This window comes from Aotus nancymaae, unplaced genomic scaffold (assembly GCF_030222135.1).
Source record: "Aotus nancymaae isolate 86718 unplaced genomic scaffold, 86718_ANA_hifiasm-v0.15.2.pri h1tg000117l, whole genome shotgun sequence".
NCBI classification, from domain to species: domain Eukaryota; kingdom Metazoa; phylum Chordata; class Mammalia; order Primates; family Aotidae; genus Aotus; species Aotus nancymaae.
Genome location: NW_026988532.1, coordinates 2,715,871 through 2,737,820, shown reverse-complemented (window position 1 = coordinate 2,737,820; position 21,950 = coordinate 2,715,871). Strand labels below are relative to the sequence as shown.

The 21,950-nt window shown below is 34.3% G+C and overlaps 1 protein-coding gene across 8 annotated transcripts in view; it reads left to right on the top strand.

The window, feature by feature from the left end:
- Window positions 1–21,950, top strand: part of COL11A1 (collagen type XI alpha 1 chain) — a 213,134-nt gene that overhangs the window by 2,573 nt on the left and 188,611 nt on the right. The window contains exon 1 of one of the 8 annotated variants that reach the window (XM_064371079.1): window positions 19,886–19,948. The exons of the other annotated variants lie outside the window; for them this stretch is intronic. Coding sequence (XP_064227149.1) covers window positions 19,915–19,948 — 34 coding nt within the window. The 5' untranslated portion in view covers window positions 19,886–19,914. Of the gene's footprint in view, window positions 1–19,885; window positions 19,949–21,950 lie in introns of those variants that run through there. 8 annotated transcript variants of the gene reach the window in all.

Genomic DNA, 21,950 nt, shown 5'->3' with positions numbered 1-21,950 from the left:
TCAGATTTTGTTGGGTTTCTTCTTGATGAAATGCCTTGAGAGTTATGTGATAGTTTAGGTATTTATATTATAAGATTTTGGTATGTGTTTTATCAAACTGTTTGGTGCTTATTGCTCTAGAGAGGACACATATTTACATAAACCCACTTTTGTAGGCATTGTTATCCCCTAATTAACTTCAAAAAAGGGAGTAATAGTATATTAACACTTAAAAAGAAAACATTGGCTACAAAGTCTGAATCACCATGCGAGGGAAAAATAAACCCAGTATCCAGTTCTAATAGTAGCCTTTAGATTTGTGGTTGAAGTAAGAAGTAAGATTTTATACCAGTTTCTAAATAAAGATACTATATCCCAACATCATACTATGACATTGATTTTACTGAGGTACAGTGATAGGTTTGGGTGTTAAGCACAAAGATAATTGAGAACAGATCCGATTTTTATATAAAATTAAAACATTAAAGCCTTAAAATCGTCTGGGTTCATAACGAAGTTAGACTCTAAAGAAAATAGCATAGAGAAAGATTCTTGGAAGTGAATGTATTAAAGAAAATTTATGACTTCATACCTAGTCATATTATTTTACTTTGAAAAATTAAACAATAATATAGAAATATTTAATATACTTATTAAAATCAATCCTTGCTGTGATTTAGAATAACAAAGTTAATTGTGATCTTTATAAATATTTATTTATATTAACTTCAATTTTATATTTCATATATATGTTTATTGTTAAAAGATGTATCTCAGTGATTTATTGATATTCTTTGGCAGTTAGTCCATTACTTACTATTCATAAGAGGTGGGGTTTATGTGGAATTCAAAGTGACCACACTATGATTATGTTAAGATAGATGGGTTTATATAGGGTTTTAAGTAAGAGTTTAAGTGAGACTTACCTATAATCAAATACTAAAAAAGAAAATAATTGAATAATATTTTACTAATTAAAATTACATTTAACATTTGACGGTTAGGCCAATACTGCATCTTGCAAAAAGTTTATCAAACTTGGAACTTTGAAAGCTTGTCAGGAATTGAATGTGAGCCCTGTAGAATTGTTGTTTTGAGTGCCCGGGATCAGCAGGTGAAATGGTGCTGGCTTCTAGAGTATGTGCTAATCCAACCTTGCAAAGAGATCAGATTTGTCCATTTGGTTCCTTAATCAGAAATCAGAAACTCAGATATGCTTCTGATAGCAAATGCAGTGTTTGCTAAGATTATGAATATTATGTCTTTCCATCTGTTTTTTAAATTCAAAATTGATCGGGGCTATAATAAATATTATAGAAGAGAAACACCTTCCTGCATGCTTACACACATAGCCTCAGTTTAGGTGACACATATGTAGTCAGTTTACTACAGATTCTTTGACCTAATTGTCCAATCATTTTGAAATTAAGTTTCTTAATATCATAAAGTGACAATTTGCTTCATAATTAGTACTTAACTGAGGTTCTACTTTATAAAAATTATTCTCTAAAAGGTATTTGTATAGTTTCATGCTATGCATTTGCAAAGTGAGAAATGTATTTACATAACATGATTGCTTAAAATTTAATTAATTTTTTTAGGTTTTTGATTTTTTCTTCAATTTGTGACTAAAATGGAAGAAACACAGGGTTGTTCAAGTTAAGATATCTGTGAAATATAGCAAAGGAAACATCTCCTCTTTTCAAATTTGTGGGTTAGATTTCTAGCTAAGAAAAATGTATAGTCACTTTTCTTTTCTAAAAATTTGCTTTTTCCTGAGATAAATTCTCTTCACTCTTAATTAGTTTAGTGAGATGATTAGTTTAGTGAGATGCTGCCTATTTCATAATAACAAGGACTCAAATCAAGCTTGGTTGAGTGAGAGTCTTTGTGTAATACAGAGCTGAATTTTTAAAAGGTTGAAAAAGGCATTTAGACAAGATTTTTAAAAGAGAATGCTAGCACTAGAAATTATAGAAATTGCTAATAAATCTTACCTTCTAAATAAATGAAGAAACTAAGACACAAAAAGTTGTCAGCTAAATACTCTACCTCATAAAAATATTCTTATACTATTCAAGGTTTCTCTGAGGAGAGTGAATATCTGTAATAGTGATCAAAAGAATTTTAAATAATAGAAGTCTGAGATGAGAAAATGACAGGAGAGAACTTAGTAGTGTAAGTTCTAATTAAAGCTTTAGTTTGGATTGGCAAAACATCTGAACATAAGTACCTTTTAGCTCAGGAATAAATGGACAGTTAATTTATAGGAAATATTCACTCTTAATGGACTACCATGATACCTGCTGTGCAATCAACAACTATTACAAAGTTAATTACCATAAGTGAAATTGCAAGGAAGTAAAGGAGGAAGAATTAGATATACTATCTCTACATTTATTTCTAGAAGTCTGAAATTACTAGACCACATATGTGCTAGAGTTCAGATTAGTGAGAAGGTAGATATAGTGAAAATGCCTTACATAAAGAAATTTGAATAGAAAATAGTTATAGAATGCATTTAAAAAATACTCTATTTACTACATTTGAAGAAAGGTAATTTTTGATCATTTGTATGCCTAATTATTTGATTTTATAAGATTATCTGCATCAGAGTGGAAAGCATAATACTCTATAAAATATTTTTGTATACATTTGTTGCTGGATTAAGAACATAGTTTTGTGTGCTCTCTGAAGTTGTTAATGGAAGACCAGGTCCAACTTTGAATTTTTAAGATGCTAAGAAAATTATATATTTATTTCAAATAAAAGATGGCAAATATCTGATATTTTCATGTTAATTTTAATTGATTGGATAGCATATGTGTAATATATATATATATAATATAGCTTTCATTAATGTCAGGTAATCATTATGACACACTTGATGTCTGTTGTTTAACATTCTTTTTTTAAACAAGTGGCAAACTTTAGAAAACAAACAATGTAGTAGTGCAAGTTTTATTAAAGTTTTTATTTGGATTGTCAAAGCATCTGAAATTACTTAAGTACCTTTTAGCTTAGGAATAAATGGGCAGTTAATTTATAGAAAGTACTCACTCTTAATAGACTACCGTGATATCTGTTGTGCTGTCAACAACTATTACAAATTTAATTACCATATGTGAAATTGCAGGGAGGTAAGGGAGGAGAAATTCATTTTCTACCTCAACATTTACTTCTAGAAGTCCAATCTTCAACTAGTGTTCCCATTAAATTAAATTGAGTCTTTCTGTCTTTAGGGAAAAGCAATACATGACCATACGGTCCTGAAGATTACACTGTGAAAGCATTTATCATGAGTTTTTATACTCACAATAAACTCTAACAATTTATATAAATATGGAGTTTAAACAATGCTGAGACATCGCCATCATTGTATATAATTTTTAATTTTTAATGATTATGTTTAGGTATTTAAAAGCCAGAATTTTATTGAATCTTAAATACACTTTTATTTTCTCCTTACCTTTGGAGAAGTAATTAAGGGTGGTTGGTGTAATCATTAGGAATTGAAGGCAACTGCAGGTGGGGGCTGAGAGTTGGTCTGCATTTACGCTTTTACTCCTTCGCTTCCCTCATGTACTACTGGGGAAATGTGACCTGAGTTGGGAGTGGTGAGAGGAAACCAAACTTTTTTCCTTTTTTGACCATTCAAGTTTTGTTCCTTAGCAAAGAAGAGAGATAAACACAGATGTTATAAAAAGTTGCAATGCTCCCTGTTTTTTCACTGAAGATTCAACTTTAAATGCAATTTTCAGTGTAGCTTTCAGTATACTCTAATGCGCTCTCCAAATGAGGACATATTCCTTCTAAGTTCTCTTGCAATTTAATTCAAAACCTAAAGGTATTTTTTTCCACTTTAAAATATCTTCTGTTTTAGAATGTATCGAATGTATTTCTTTCTCCTTCCTTCAAAACCCTAATATGGTTTTATTGATACAGGTAAGTGTATTCTTTTATACTTTCAGTTGTGTCAGAATGCAACATGAATAATACTAGCTCCTAGCAAAGATGAAAGACAATTTTAAAGTGATTTAGTGAGTAATATCTATTTATCAGTTGCAGTCTTTGGCCTACTACTGACTTGGCTAGTGGTTCTTTAGACATTGGCTGATCACCAGACCTACTGTTATCTGGTAAAATAAACTCTTTGCTTGCTGCGCATGGAATTAGAGACAGTGCTATTAATTTAGGAGAAAGAACTCAGAGAAAGGAAAGGTTATCATATTTCAGAGTAAGAGACCAGCTTAAATACAACTTGACAATTGAGAACTAAAACAAACCTGTGTAAAAGTGCTTTAGCACAATCAACTTTTGCAATCCCCTCAAACCCTCTTTTTTTTTTTTCTTAAAAAGCATTTCTTTCTTATTTTAACCAAATTTAATTGCTCTTGAATGACTCTGTACTGTACAGGCAAATGAAGGTCTCTATTCATAGAACCCGAGCGCATAGAGTATCAGTGGAAGCTTCCTTCCTCTGTTTGACTGGTAAACTGACATCCGGGCTTAAAGGAGTGAATCTTAGACTGTGTGAGGTAGTTGGCTTTCCTTCCTCACTCAGATTTTCACATAGACTTCCTGAAAGGATGACTGCCAGAAAGAGCAATAGTTGGCTAATGAGAACTCTAGTGCATTTTCATACTTGGTGCTCTTAGATAGCTCTGCAGAGAAGGAAAAACCATAAATATTAAAGTGGTGTCTGTCTTTCCTTTACTTCTATCTTTAGAGTCGAAGAGTAGAACTCAACCTACTTGCTGGCTGTCACTCTTCCTTTTGAATGCTAATGAACCTTCACAGTATTTCACTGGCCTTCAGGATAAATTTGTTGTCTAAATGGCTTAGAATGCCCTTCAGGATGCGGCCCCTCTCTGTGTCCAGGCTCATGACCAGCCATTTCCCACCTGCCCAACCCCACTTCCATTTACCTTACACTTTGGTGATGTTAAACCTCTTGCCTGTGTTCTCCCCTATCTTTGAACACTCTCCCTGGAACATCTGTTCTCTTCTCTTCCATCAGTAAACACCTTTTCATACTTTATACTTCAAAATTTAACTACAATATCATAGCTCCAGAAAACTTTCCCTTAAATCTCCAGGCTGATATAATAGTGAGCCCTAATACTGAATGCATGCTCAGTATGTACAAGGTTCTATCATAAGCGCTTTCTTATAGAATCTTATTTAATTGTGACAGTTGTCCTGGAAGTAAGATGATATCAAAATACTGACTTTACCCATGAAATAACTGAAAACAGAGTGGTGAATGATTTTGCCTAAAGTCACACAGCTAGTAAGTAGTAGACCCAGATGTTGAATGTTGCCAAGCTTTCTCCAGAGCCCTTGTTTTTGACCACTTGCCCATGTTTACTTTGCTGGGCATTCTAATGCTTCTATACAGTTGCCTAGGCTTGTCTGATGATTATGGTGCCCTGGGGCCTAATAGTAACGTACAGATCATGCAGCTGAACCACAGAAAATATCAGACCGTTGGGTGAATAACTTGACTGCCCTCAAGGAGAAATAGAAGGAGGTAAAAGGTGATGTTAGAATTCAGATAACTCTTCAGCCTGGACTTAAGTTTGGTAATGGAGACCATATCACTCTTACCATTTTATGGACAAACCTAAGCCTCAGTGGTAGTGGAGGATTGAAAGGGTAGTTTCTGGGAACCATCAAATATTACTTTGGTTCCTTTGACTAACTTAAGAAGAAGCTGACAGATGTATCTGTTAGTATTCAAGGTTCCAGCTGTGGTTGGCTTGGTTTCATTAAGCAAAAGAATTCTTACAGATCATTGCTTGTCCTAATCAGGATCCATTGCAAGGGTTGTCAGGTCTTACTCTATTTTAGGGGATTGATATATGAAAGTTTTCTTACTGTCTTCAGTATAAAAATGTCAGACTTCATTATCCAAAAGATTTTTGGAGTGTAATCAACTGGCAAAATGTAACTGAAAGACCCATGGTTTGCAAAAAAAAAACACACATTATTTTGAAAAGTACTCATTTATATGTCAGTCTTCCTCTAGGAGTTGCTGGGTGGGTAGTGACTGTTACCTAGTTTTATTGTGTCCCTGGTCTCTACCATGGTGACAAAATGCACAGCATTGTTATAGTCATTATTTAGATTAATTTTATTCTTTTTTCACCCAGAAGACTAGTTTAAAATTGAATTAACTTGGAATGTTGTGAACTGAAAGTCTGAGGACCTCCTCGGGTTATGCTGTTAGTAGTAACATGACTCCTCCTCTTTAAATTCATTTTCTAAAAGTAAATAAATTGCAATTTACCTCTAACTTTTTCATCTGAAAAACAGTTTTGCATTCTCTCCAAGATGCCTCTGAATATTTGTAGCTACAGATTGACTATATTACCTCCAAAACTTTGTTTTGTTAATATTTTAAAATATGAAGTGATATTGACAGTAGCATAAATATTCATTTTACTTTTCTACTGTGAACAAGAAAGTTTAATCTGAGAATAATGTCAATCTGTAAAATTGGTAATTGGAAGTAGTCCTTTCATATGCTCATTACTGAACCTCCCATCTCAGATCGATATGCTATTGGGGATTAGTTGTCTGACTTTGCTTAATAACTATTATAAATAGTGGTTAATCCATACATATATATGGTGTGTGGGGGTGTACGTGCATGTGTGTATAAATAAACTACTTTATGATTATTTTGATAAACTCATCCAAGTTAGAAAATAAACTATATGTATTACATATATTGGAATTATTATGAAGTACCATCTTCAAACAAGAAATATATAGAACTTCAAAGTGCCTAATAAGATTAATAGACAGTAGTTGTAAAATTGTTTTGAAATATAGTTACATCATTTTTATACTATATTGTTATCCATGGTATATTTTAGTTACACTAAAATCACTGATATAGGTATCTTTATCTGCTTTATTTCATGTGTTCAAAGTATCTGGAAGAGAATCCATCACATAGTAGGCATTTGGTAAAACTTTGTTGAATGAATGAGGGCATTGTTGACATTGCAAATGACTTAATTGTCAATAACCTAACCACCTGAGATGTGATATATAGTTATGTGTATCACCTACTCTCAATGTCTACAGAAGTATCTTGAACCAATTTCTGCTGATATTATTGTGATTTTCTGAGAATATCAGTCTCCGTTTTGCCTTCACGCCAAGCTATGACCTCTACTCTAAGCATTCTCCCACTTTGTTATTGCTAAGAGTAAAAATTCTCATTGCTTGGGATTTAGGTGCTGTCTCCTCTAGAAATACTCTTCTTCAATCATTGAAGATTGGGGTAGTTGGCCTGGCATAACATTATAAAGCACACTATACTTACACAAAACTCAAATACTTATCACAAAATATTTTGATGGTATAATAAAATCATAAAATACATATTTTTATATGTATTTATGGTATAAAGATATAATGGTACCATTATACCATGATAATGATGTATAATGAAAACAGAAAATACATATTTTTATGTGTATTTATGGTATAAAGATATAATGGTATCATTATACCATGATAATGATGGTATAATGAAAGCAGGAAATACATATTTTTTACCTATGTAAAAAACTCTGGCATCTATTACCATATCTGGAGCAAAATAACCAATAAATATTTGTTGAATAAATGAACTCATAAGCAAGATACTTTCAATAAAGTCAAAAGGACAGGGGTCCCTGGCTTAGTATCACAATTATTTTCAATCCTTACACTGGGGATTTGGATTAAATAGATTTTGTATGACATCCAAACATAGATGCTTTAGAAAGTTTCACAGATAATTTTGATGCAGAAGCAGGGGTTTACAAACCCTCTGTAACAAGAAATAAACATATAAACAAATAGAAATATGTCTGGCTTGTATAACAAGGCACTGGAAGTCAAGTGAAAGGTTATTCATTATAATGTGCAAATTATTTGATAACTATGCTATTGCTAAACAGCAGTGGCTCTGCAAGAACTGAATTGAATAGGTCCATTCATCACAATATAGGAAATGCTTTCTTTTCATCCTTCTCTCCGGAGCATGTAATAAACTAAATGTCAATAAATATTGCTCTTCTCAGCACTGAAGTCAAATGGTTATATTGGAAGTATAATTTTAGTTTTATAATCTTTTTTTTAACAGCCTTGGCTATTTGTAAATTAGAAATGTTGTACTTTTAAAATATCACACTCTCAACTAGTTTTTGTTTTTTTCTTCACCATACTCAGGGTTGTGATGCTATTTTTGCTTTCAACTTTCAAGTCAAGCTTTTATGATATAAAAAAGTTCAGGATTGAGGCTGTTCAATAACTGTAAAAGTTGAATGACTATCTTCTGTGTCAATCACTGTGTTAAGTGCTATGGCTACACAGATACTATGCCAATGTCTATTCCATTGCAGTGAAAAGCTAATTCATACATGCAATCATTCATTTACTTATTCAACTAATATGTATTAAGTGCCCATTAAGTGCTCTTGGTAAATTCTAAACTAATTCATTCATTTCAATGCATATTCCACAAGTACAGGTTTTCAAGGTAGTTGGTGGGCAAAGATAGTTACAATCCTGTCTCATGGTGATCATGGTCTACTTGAGGAGACAGTAATTAATTAAATAGTAACACAAGTGAATGTAAAACTACAGCTATGCTAGATGCTTTAAAGCAGAGGTGTATGGTTCCTGGATAATACAGAACAGAAGTTCAGTAAAGTCAAAGAAAGCTTCCCTGAGAAATTACCAGTTGAGCATTTAATAATTAAATAAACAGGAAAGAGCATTCCAGGAAGTGACGTGAAGACCTTAATAAAGGGAGAATGGCACCATAAGGGACTTGAAGAAAGGACTCGAAAAATGGCATTGTGTCTGGAGAAGCCTCAGTGGGGGTACAATGTGAGATGGTGCTAGGGAAGGAGGCAGGGGACACATAACACAAGATCATAAGGACAGATTTTTCTGCATATCATGGAGACATGTGATTAATTAAAAAGTACAGGGGAACTGCCAAATTAGCAGGGTCAGTGCATACTTTGATATCTACAGATATGTAGGTTGTCCCAGTTGATTATTACCCTTGGATCCTCTGACAGTCAGTGAACTGGGGCCATGCTGTTTTTTTCTGGCATAGCCAACCCACTGTAAAGTCACCTGGGGTTTTCAACAGTAATGAGTACATGTAAGTCACACTTTATATGAAGCTATGGTCAGTGTAGTCTTGCAAAATATATAACTAAACTTCCACTTTTAAAAGGGAGTATGAAAGAAATGTGCCTGCACAGTTATAAAATCTGCTATGAGACAAAAACATAACTTAGCGTTTCTAAACCTTATGTGACTGTTCTTGTTACTACCCAAATTATAACAGCTTTTAGAACGAAAATTGCAAATAATAATTTTTGTGGCTTAGAATTTATCTATCAGGTCATCATGTCCATTTTGATTATTTGAGAGGACATTGTCTATTGTCAGCATTTTTTAAGTCTTAAAGATGTCTTTGAGTGGAAATTATTCAAATAGAGGTTTAAAGTAATTATGTCATTGATTAATTAATTGTAGCTTTGGAAACACTGGTAGGCTGTCAACTCCCAAAGTTTTATTTCTAGCCTGCTTTCCCCTGAACTTCAGACTGGCATACTTGATGCCCTGTTCAATGATATCTAACAGTATTTATTAAGTCATCTCACACTTCGCATACCCGAAACTGAATTGCAGAACTCCTCTCCTGAAACCTGTTCTTTTCACAGTGTTCTCCATCTCACTTAATGGCAACCCAATCAAGCACGAGGTGCCAGCTACAGATCTTGGAGTCAGCTTTGACTCATTTTCTCTCTTGTTCTCTTTTCTACCTATCGGCAACTCCTATCTGCTCCACTTTAAGAATATATGTAGAATTTGACCCATACTTTATGTCTCAGTCTAAGAAAGCAACATTTTATATCTGGAAAACTGCAGTTACCTCCTCACTGCCACCCGATTCCACTCCAGTGCGCCTATAGTTCCTTCACAACCCAGCAGCCCCAGGAGTCTGAAAACATAAACTGAATGGAAAATCTCTGCACCTTTCTCTCAATTTTTCTGTAAACCTAAAACTGCTCTAAAATAAAAAAAAGTTGATTCAAGTCATCTTCCTATCCTTCTCCCCTTAACCTTCTAGTGGTTTTTTAAATCTCATTTAGACTAAAACCCAGTCTCCCTGAACATTCCATAGGACCTATACAGTCTGTTTTCAGTGTACCCCCACTTTTACTTCTCTGACTTCATCTCTTTCATTCTTCTTTTTCTCCCCATGTATTCAATCTTTTTTATAGCAGTATTCGCATCGAGTACTTACAATGTTTTTGGCTTTTATATAATATAGAGTTTTAAAATAACTTTACATAGAACTAAATTTTTTCAATATGAATTACAGCTATCATTTTTTTTGTTTAATTCTCCATGCTCTCTATCCAAACTGAACAATATTTTCTGTTACACAAATTTACATAAGAAAATCTCCAATGTACAAATGAAGGGACCTGAGAAGAAAAGAGAAATATTAGGAGGTCAGTATGGGGGAGAATTCTTTTAGAAAAAGATCCCTTTGTTGGAGATATATTTGTCTCCTTGCATTTCCTTCAACATTCTGGACCAACTATTGTCTCGGGTTCTTTGCACTAGTTTTTCCTTTTGCTTAGGATTCTGTTCTGCAAAAATATCAGGATAGAGGAGCTTCCTATGACTTTCTAGACTTTGTCCAAATATCATTTTCTTATCGAGACCTTGCCTGTTCTTTTTATTTGATATTATATTCCAGACCTTTGCAATCCTCCCTATAATCTTTTCCTGATTCATTTTTTCCTTAGTACTAATCACATATTTGTCATCTATAGAAAATATGGTGTATTTAAAGATACCAAGTTTGTGTTAATACTTGATATAAAATGTAAAATTAGATAATTCAGGAGTATAAATGTTGCCTTAAATTATTTAAGCTTTCAGATGTTAGCAGCATCTAGGCCATATATATCCAATAATTCACATAGTTTGTTATTCCATTTTACATAGCTACATATAGTCAATATGACAGCCAAATTCTACACAGTAAAACATTTTTCTTATTTGATTGACACTATGGATATTAATTCAGATGTTCTGAGAGATAACAGCTGTGTAGAAATGGTAATGGCAGGTTGTACTTTGTTTTATTGGTTTGAAAGAGCCATGGTGATACCTACCTAGAAAGTAGATGGGAGCTATTCCAAGATAAATAACTAGAGAGCAATTACAGATTAGATATGGTCGAGGAAATGTACATAAGTGCAGATAATTAAAGAAAAATTGTTTATTGCCCTTAAACGAAGATAAATTCAGAATCCTGTATTTTATGTACAGTTGATTCTTGACCGACGTGAGGGTAAGAGGAACCAACCCCCTGTGCACTGAAAATCTACGTATAACTTTAGACTTCCCCAAGACTTAATTACTAATGTCTACCATTCACGGGAAGCCTTATTGACAAAATAAACAATTGATTAATACATATTTTGTATGTTATATATATGTTATGCTGTATTCTTACAATAGAGAACAGAAAATGTTCTTAAGAAATCATAAGGATTAGAAAATATATTTAGTATTCATTAAATGTAAGTGAATCATCATAAAGATTTTCATCATCATCATCATCTTCATGTTGAGGAGGAGGAAGACAAGGGGTTGATCTTGTCTCAGGGATGGCAGAGGCAGAAGAAGTGGAAGGGGAGGTAAGAGAGGCAGACACATTCAGAGTAACTTTAGGGATATGCATTGTAATTGCTGTCTGACTTTTGCTTTTTCACGTCTCGAAAAAGGGTTTTTATGTGGTACCAATCCTTCTTCCACTGTTTGCTTTCATTTTAGTGCCCATATCATAGAAGGGTCTATGTGATAAAGTAAGTCAAAAACAGTCTTGAGTAATCAGAACACTTCTGCCAGATTGCCTAATATCAATTTGTTTTCTGATGCTGTCTCTTATATTTCTTCTTCCTCATCTTCTGGCACTGGTTTAGATGTGCTCATCCTCATCAAGTTGTCTTTTTCTAATTACTTTGATGTGGTGTCTATTAGCTTTTGAATTTTTCCAAGATATCCATATCTTGAAACTCTTTACCCCCACGCCCCCAGCTTTTTTTTTTTTTTTTTCCATTTCCACAATCTGTTTCCTGATTTTCATGATTTGCTCTGCTGCAAATCCTGTGAAGTCATGGTTAACATATGGCCACAGTTTTCTTCAGGAGAAATTTATTGTTTCGGGCTTGATGACTTTCAAGGCTTTTTTTGTAACGATGATGACATCTTCAGTGGTGTAACCCTTCCAGGCTTTCACGATGTTCTTTCTATCGGGGTTCTCTTCCAGAGCATTGACAATGCTTTCTATAAAGTACCATGTGAGTGAGCCTTAAACAACCTTATGACCCCATGACCCAGACACTGAATTAGAGATGTGGACAAGTAGACCACTTGAACACCTTTTCATTGAATTCATGGGGTTGTGGGTGGCTAGGGGCATTGTCCAGTATCAAAAGAACTTTAAAAAGGACTTTCTTACTGGCAATGTATTTTCTGACTTCAAGAAACAAGATATTGATGGATCTGACTTCAAGGACAAAGTATTGATGGAACCACTCCAGAAAAAGGGTTCTTGTCCAAGATTTATTGTTGTACTACTGAAAGACAGGCAGTTGGTGTTTATCTTTTCCCTTCAAGGCTTGGAGTTAGCAACTTTATAGATAAGGACTGTCCTCCTCATAAACCTAATTGAATTTGCACAACAGTAGAGTTAGCCTATTTCTTCTTACCTTAAATCCTGGTGCTCACTTTTCTTCCTTACTAATAAATAGCCTTTGTGGCATTTTTTTTTTTTTCCAGAATAGGGCTGTTTCATCTGCATTAGAAAACCTGTGCAGGCAAATATCCTTTCTCCTCAGTGGTTTTCTTAATGGTATCTGGGAACTGGTTTGCTGACTGTTCATCAGCGGAAGCTGCTTCTCCTGTTATCTTGAAATTTTTAAAGCCAGAACTCTTTCTAAAATTATCAAACTACCCTTTGTTGGCATTACATTATTCAGCTTTAGATTCTTCACCCAGCTTTTGCTTTAAGTTGTCATACAATGACTTTACTTTTTCTTGAATCATATTTGACTTCATAGTTATATAATGTCTTTCTCATAGACACCATCACACAAATAAAGCTGCATTTTCAAATTAAGATTAAAAAAAGATGTTTGGCAAAAGTGTCAGGCTTTTGCACTTACTGGCATAGATTCAGTGATGGATTCACGGACTTCCTATTTTTTTCCTTCTTTTTTTTTAAAAAAAGACAATGATCCTTATGTTGCATTCATTGATCTTGAAATGGCAGGCAACCACAGCAGCAGACCTCAATCTACAGTACATATCAAGCAATTTAACTTTTTTTTTTTTTTAGTGTCATGACTTTTCTCTGCTTCTTGGGAGAATGTAAAACATTAGTGGCACTTTAGATAGGTTTCCTGGTGCTTTTCAATGCTACGATATTGCGCTAAACATGATGGAAAAAGCATGAGAAACACAAGAGATCAATTTGTACAGAGATAGGCAATTTTCTAGGGAGATCAACTACTCATGTGGAGATGATATTTAAGCAGATAGCTGCAACATTTGAGCTCACCGCAATAGCAACAGGAGGTGGCTAACAAATCATTACAGTAGTACGATATGCACTACAGTTAATCTTATACAATTTTGATTTATGGCTGCATCTTTACATTTGTTTACATTTCTCTCTACTGTGAATGGTGCCATGTAGAATAGTGCCATGTATGGTCTGTGTGCATAAGATTTGACAAATTTTGACTTTTTATACTTTGTGTCTATTTTATGGCAGTAAATGATAAAAGACTTGTATCTATATATATTTTGTGCATTCATGACATGTTTTTGATATTTTTAGGCTACTTTGTTGATCTGGAAGGTTTCTTAAATTGTCACAAAACTCCAAAACTATTTTTTAAATTTGTGTACTGAAACAAATTCACACATAACTGGATCTACACATTTCAAACTAGTATTGTTCAAGGGTTAACTGTATTTCTCTCAATCCCTAAATAGGTTAGAATTATAAACAGTTGACAATGGAATCCTGATATAATTTATTTTTCCAGAAGTCATACTTTTTCATTAATTACACTTCAGAATATTTTACTATGGATTTTTATTGACCTTTCTAATTACCAATTTCACTATGCAGTTGGTTTTGTTTTAAACTGGAATTTTCCTGGAACCGTTCATTGGATTTCTATTTTCTGCGAAGGTAGTAGCAATAGGCTTGTTAGGTGCTTGGTTTAATGAAATTAACTATAAAATTCCTAAAATCCCACATTACTGATTTATATTGTCTTTCTTATGTCATTCTTAGTTTGGTGTTCTTCATTGTTTGAATATGAAGTACCCAGTTTTTTCAAGGTGCTTATCAAAATCTTAAGCCATTTCATGCTAACATATGTTTATTTGTATTATTTGTGTGTACGTTTGTTATGTGTAGATAAATATATTAAGTAAACATAGCATTATTATTGCCAACACATTTTAGTTGATTATAGAACACTTTGGGGAAAAATGAACTCTAAATAGTATCCTGGAACATTTCCTATGTCCTGTAGTAATTAATGTAAAGTGTACAACTGTAAGGGCTTCATATGTAATCTTACAATTTACTAACGAATTTCAGGAGTTTATTTCTTTAATTTTGCACTTGTGTTGACTATAAAGATTAGATTGTAGCATACAAATAAAACATCTGGTAATTTCATTCAAAAACGGTTCTGTTGAGGGTAGGAAGTTTATGTAACTTTTATTGGCATTATTTATGTCACATCATCATTTATGAACTACTATATCTTTTTAAATATGGGAGAATTTAGGTCAATATGCTTAATTTTCTAATATTTCATGTTCATATATCATACACGATTGGTATGTGGAATATGCATATTTAAAATAAATGAAAGAATACTGTCAGAGGAAAGGGTCACAATATCAGATTTTTAAGTTTTTAATAAATAACTCACATCAGGCCCACTGTGTTTAAGCTATAAATTTCTATGCAATGCAAAGAAAAAATAAAACAGAAAAATACTAATGATATCAGTGTATTAATGTCAGTTTGTGCTACAAGGGGTAATGAAGTGCTGAGCATAAAAATATAGATTTAAGATCTATTTGGTTGCTTAAGCCAAGTTCCAGGAAACCTGAGGTTTTCTGTATCTGGAATAACATATGAACATGCTAAGCAGTACACAATTTTTATGGATGATTTCAAATAGACATTTGGAGATGAAAACTGTTTAGTATTCTACTCTACTGCAGAGAAGTTTCCCAAGGTAGTCAGAGGAAACAGATAATAGAAATCAGTTTAAGTATAGCTCTGGGGAAATTTGGATGGTGCTCACTGGAAGTATTAAAGATGTTCAGAAAGGTAGAAATTTTAGGGAATAATAATTTTAGTTAATATTTTGTTGAATATTTATTATGCATTAGGCACTATCCTAAGTTTAAAATTCCTTATGGCATTTAATTCTCAAAATGAGGCTAAGTTGAGAAAACTAAGTCTTGGAGAGGTAGGTAGCTTATCCAAACTCAAAGATATAATAATTGCTGAATTCGGGTTATTTATTGGGCAGTTTCTACCATAGAAACTAGTTATTAATTGTTGTTTATATGCTTGTCACGTCACAATATTTAGGCTCTTTCTTAGGAGCCATCATGATGTTGAAATATGGCAGAATATTAGTAGTAGGTAAATAGCAGTTTTCTGTCCTTTTTTCTTTTGTCAGTCCTGCATCTCACTACCACATACTCATAGTAGCAATACTAGTGTTTTTTTCGACTGAGTGGAAGATGGTTGAGAACTTTGCTCTGTATTATTTTATCTTTTCAGTTCTATAATGGTATGCCTCACATATGGTCTGTGATGTGAGGTACAAGGTGAAAATAACTGACTCTCTAGAAGTTGGGGAAGAATCTACATTAGGAAGGCTGCTTTACACCTATGTTCTTGCCACACCTCAATCAAACAATGGCAACAAACAAACTTGGAAAGCTCCTCAAGTTCTTGGTCGCTTCCAATCCTCTTCCTTTCCCTTCTCAGATTGGTAGGAAAAATGCTTTAACTGTGAGACAGGTTGTAGCTACTTATTTATTCATTTGTTAAACATTTCTCTATTGATTATTTACTGTGTTTCAGTCACTATGTCTTTGCAGTTTAACAGTGAATATCAATAGTGCTGATGTTCACTGTCAGAAGGTTTACAGTCTATCAAGGGAGGCAGATGTTAAACAATAAATTACATCCTTAACAGAGAGAGAAAAAAAATATTAGCTGATGTGAGTATGTAACAGGAAAATCATGACCATAGTTTAGACAGATGCTGTGCCTGTGAGCATGTAGCCTAGAGCCAAAGACATAATTAAGCAAGCAAACAAAATAGTGTAGTGTTATCTAAGAGGAAATACAGGACACTTGGGTTTGTATAAAAAGGTCACATAATCATCCTGGAAGGGCTGAGAATAAATCTCCTAGAATAAAACATGCTTATGTTTGCACTAAAAGGTTGACTAGGTCTGAAACCACCATTTTTCAACCATAGCTGCACATTAGAATCATCTGGGAAACAAAAAAATATGGATATCTGGGCTCCACCCCAATCATTCTAGTTTATTAGTTCTGGGGTGGGTTCCAGGCATTCATATGTTTTAAAAGCTCTTCAGATGATTCTATTGACAGGATTGAAAAATTGGTCAACTGTCCTTAACCAATTGAGGAAGGACTGGAAATAATCTACAGATAAAGATAGCATTTTAAAAACTGAAAGTTACTCCAGTTCTAGCAATAAATTTGAGGGTGGACGAGTAGATAGTTGCTATTAGAGATGGCTCTTTGAGTTTTTGGCAGTGAATGCATGATGAAGATATGATTTTTTCTCCAGTGGTCCTCAGCAGCCATGGTGCATGCAGGGAGAATCTGGAGAGCTAAATTTGCTCAATGCTGATGTCTCCTTGGGCAAGCATGACTGGTTTCCTTGTGCTCTTTACTCTCTTGTATATGTGCTACGTACGGTATCTGCTGTTTCTTTCCTTCTCTTCTTCACTGAGGAACTCCTATTCATCTTTCAGGACTCAGGTTAAAAGGGCTACATAGTAGATATTTTAGCTATTGTGAGTATACAGTCTCTGTTGCCATTACTCAACTCTGTTGCAGTGCAGAAGCAGCTATGGACAATATATAAATGAATGGGTGTGGCTATGTTTCAATAAAAACTTTATGAAAGCTGAAATTTCATATGGTTTCATGTGTCACAAAATATTGTCCTTTTGATTTTTTTCAACTATTTAAAAATGTACAATTATTCTTATGTCATATACCATATAAAAATAGGCAGCAAGGAGCTCTTAGCCCATAGGCATAGATTTCCCCACCATTGTTCTCAGGCATTGTTACAAAAACCAATTCAGTTCTGACAAAAACTCTTTGAAGAAAATATTTTTGTTATTCTCCTTGTTCTGATATAGAAAAGGAGGCCTAGAGTAGTTAAATAATCTGTCCAAAACACACAGATGCTAAGAGGCAGAGGTGGACTTAAGAAGCTGTCTTGCTCTTTAACACTGTAATGCTGCCATTCACTACTGGTCATGGGAGGTTGCAAAGAAGCTTAGAGAAGGAATTAGAGATGAAACAATAAAAGCATTGGGAGATGTTACATCAGTAACCTATATGGATGCTGAAGGCAACAAGGGAGAAAGGATCAAACACTTCGGATCAAACTGATCAGTGAAAGGGTGGGAGTGTTTAAGAAGTCAATAGAACACAATAAAAAGTACACATTAGGACCTAAAAAAATTTATTTTGACAGTGGAGAGCCTGAGGACTTCAGAGGAAGTTGCTTCTATATATTTTCACATTATCATGTTTTACATTCAACCAACATTTTATATAGTCTCTGTGTGTTTGTGTGTGTATACCTGTTCCTTTCCAGTTTACACAAATGGGCAAAGACAAGGCAAATAATTAAAACCAAGTGTGAAAGGTGCTATAATAGAGGCTAGCAGATCTAACCCAGCTTTGGGAGATAGAGAATGTTTTCTGCAGAAGATTGCATTATTAGGTATATTCATCTTATTCTTCAGGTGAGGTGGAGCTAAGTGTTTCAGACAGAGTAGGATTTATAAAGGCCCAGAAGCAAGCCAGAGAACATAGTGGGTTCTGGGAAGACTGAATTTAGTACAGCTAGAGCACTGAATGAGGACAGAATTGAGGACTAATGAGAGATAAGATGGTACATTAAGTGAGATTAGAGTGGTAGGATAAGTGGGAGTGTCCAGATTATACAAATTGTGTATTCAAGGAATGTGGAAATCATCTGCAAGTCAGTGGGATTCTTTGAAGGAATTTAAGCAGCAGAGTGACAATGAGACATGGATTTTTGGAAGCTTAATCAAGCTGGTAGGATGAAGATTAATGGGAAAAAGTATGGAACCCAGTTAAATGGCTATTTTGTTAGCACATTGAGCTCCGATATTCTATTATTCCATTTAATGAAATTTTAGGTATTCAATAAAGAACAGGAAAATATCATTGAACAAAACATTGTGCTGAATTGGATCCATCTGAATTGCACACACATGGTTTGTGCCAGCAGTTGGCAACATAGAGACAATTAAAATTTAAGAATTGTTTTGAATATGGAAATTTTACTTGTTTGATATACCACATTTAGCCATAAAATCACTTCTTTTTTTTTTTTTTTTTTTTTTTTTTTGAGACGGAGTTTCGCTCTTGTTACCCAGGCTGGAGTGCAATGACGCGATCTCGGCTCACCGCAACCTCCTCCTCCTGGGTTCAGGCAATTCTCCTGCCTCAGCCTCCTGAGTAGCTGGGATTACAGGCACGCGCCACCATGCCCAGCTAATTTTTTGTATTTTTAGTAGAGACGGGGTTTCATCATGTTGACCAGGATGGTCTTGATCTCTTGACCTCGTGATCCACCAGCCTTGGCCTCCCAAAGAATCACTTCTTTTAATCTTTGAACAGTTGAGTTAGCAAAATATAAGGAATAGTTTTTCCACATATATGTATGTGTGTGTATAAAACAGTAGAATCTATATAATGAAATGTATTATATGCAACGTCTATGAAGATTATGAGATTAAATAACAGGCAGAATTTCAAAGTAGCTTAATTCATTATTTAGTTCAAGAAAATATACTTAAGGACTTGATTAATGGAATTTTACTTTTTTTGTAACTTGAAATGCCTTTTTAGAAAAGGGAAAAAACAGGCTTGGTTAAAACATTTATTGTATGTCCCTACTTGTATTGTTTGAAGAGTGTACACTTGGATAAGGTCATGGTGTTAAAAGATACGTTGTAGGCCGGGCGCGGTGGCTCACGCCTGTAATCCTAGCACTTTGGGAGGCCGAGGAGGGTGGATCACGAGGTCAAGAGATTGAGACCATCCTGGTCAACATGGTGAAACCCCGTCTCTACTAAAAATACAAAAATTAGCTGGGCATGGTGGCGCACACCTGTAGTCTCAGCTACTCGGGAGGCTGAGGCAAAAGAATTGCCTGAACCCAGGAGGCGGAGGTTGCGGTGAGCCAAGATCGCGCCATTGCACTCCAGCCTGGGTAACAAGAGCGAAACTCCGTCTCAAAAAAAAAAAAGAAAAAGAAAAGAAAGATAGGTTGTATACTTTGCAGTCCATTTTATGTGTTATTTACCTATGCCCAGTTGTGACTATGACCGTGGGGATGCATTCTTTTTTTCACAGAAAGATTGCAGCCTTCATAGCTGTGTTCGTGTCTATTATTGACTCTTCATTCAGTTCTACTTTGGAGAATGGCTTCAGAACAAAAAGATAACATCATATAAGCAAATAAAATGCTGTGGTTTTCAGAAACGTTCTTCTTTGGAGGTATTTACATACTAGAACAAGTAATGAGTTTAGTTCAAAATAAATATGAACATCAGGAATCAATTAACTGGCTCAAATAATATTAACGTATTATATGTGTGTTTTAAGTTTATTTTTCTAGAATTTTTATTTTGGGGTATATCAGTGTGGGTGGTGAAGTAGAAAAGCATAGAGTTGGTATTTACACAGGTCTTAAGAGTAATCTTAGTTTGCTCTCTGGTTCTCAATTCTCTCTCTGCACAGATGGGCTAAGAATATATGGTTTGTGAGGGTTAATCCCTGTAAAGAGCTCAGTCCAGACACTGGCACATATTAGGCTCTCCCTGGCATTTATTATAATTATCATCTTCTTAGTTATGAGATAAAAGAAAACATAAAAAAAAACCCAGATATCCTATTGACCTAATAACATGGCCACTGCAAGCAGTACTAATGCAAAAAAAAAAAAAAAATGTTCTTTGACACCATTATAATTTTATATCAGGCATGCTGAGTGATACTTGGCCAGCACATGGTCTACTCTGAATATTTTTCTTGTTTTTGAATACAGGTAAGAAGCCAATAGAATACAAGTCAAGCAGGCCCTCAAATAATGTTGTTTTGTTCAACTTGTTCAGTTATAATGTTGTTGATATGAAAAAAAAATTGTTTTCAGTCAGGGCCACTATGTGGCAATTGCACGTTCTCCCTGTGCCTGCACGAGATTTCACCAGGCACTACAGTTTCCTTCCACATCCCCAAATTGTGTTCAGAGAATTGCTGTATCTAAATGGTCCCGGTCTGACTGAGTGTGTGTGTGTGTCCTGCTATGAGATGGTGTCCTGTCCAGGACAGGTTCCCGCCCTGCGCACTGAGTATTTGTATTGGGCTCCAGTCGTCTGGAAACCTGAACTGGAATAAGCAGGTTGGAAAATGAAGGAACAAGTGAATGAATGAATACAAATTCTTGTCAAATAAAAATTCGTAAACTCTACCATAATTATCCAAGTGTACATAATAAATAATGTTGTACAAATCACTCAGAGCTCATATTTGTGATTGATTCAGAACGGCATGGTATGAGGACATGCTCCTTACAATTTTCACTTTGCAAACATTTATACCTTAATTTAACCCAGCACTACTATGACCACGGTCATTCACTGATTCACCAAAAATTGGATAAATAATTATTTCATTTTTGTTAATCATTCTTAAATGCATGTATAGCTCACATTTAGTTCAATTTTCAATATGAAAAGTATTTTCAGTCTTTATTTAGAAGTTTGGTGGTGGTTTTTGTGACCAGAAATATACTGTAGGAACTTAACTCTGGTTTATATCAATTAGTCTATGGTCAAATTGGTTTCATTAAAGTTGATTTGCTTAGAGTCAAAGTTTCCAAGAGCCTATCGAGTACATTAAGTGAGAACTTATGGTACATTGAGTAATATGGGTTCTAAAGTCTGTTTTTGTAACGGTACTGGAACCTCATTATTCATGTTCTGACTTGCTTAGTGACTTAAATAGATATGCAATTGTGGACCAGATAACTTGAAGATCTAAAAAATAACAAGTTTTTTTTTTTCTAAGTGGCATATGTCATGTAGTGTAATGTTTTGAAGGTTCGTTTGTGTTGTAACATGTATCAGGACTTCTTTCCTTTATATGGCTGGATAATATTTTGTCATACAGACTACCTTTGGTTAGTCCATTATCTGTTGAAAGAAACTTGGATTGTTTCCACCTTTTGGCTATTGTGAATAATGCTGCAGTGAACATTTTTGTTCAAATATTTGGTTGAGTCCCAGCTTTTAATTATTTTGGGCATATATGTGGGAGTGGAATTGCTGGGTCACATGGCACTTCTGTATGAGTCCACTTAAATGAACTTTCTAGAATGAGCAACTAGAGACAGAAAGTAAATAAGAGGTTGTCAAGGGGTAGGAGGTGGAAGGGATGAGGAGTTGTTGCATAATGGTGATGAAGTTTGTTTGGGTTGATAAAAAAGTTTCAGAAATAG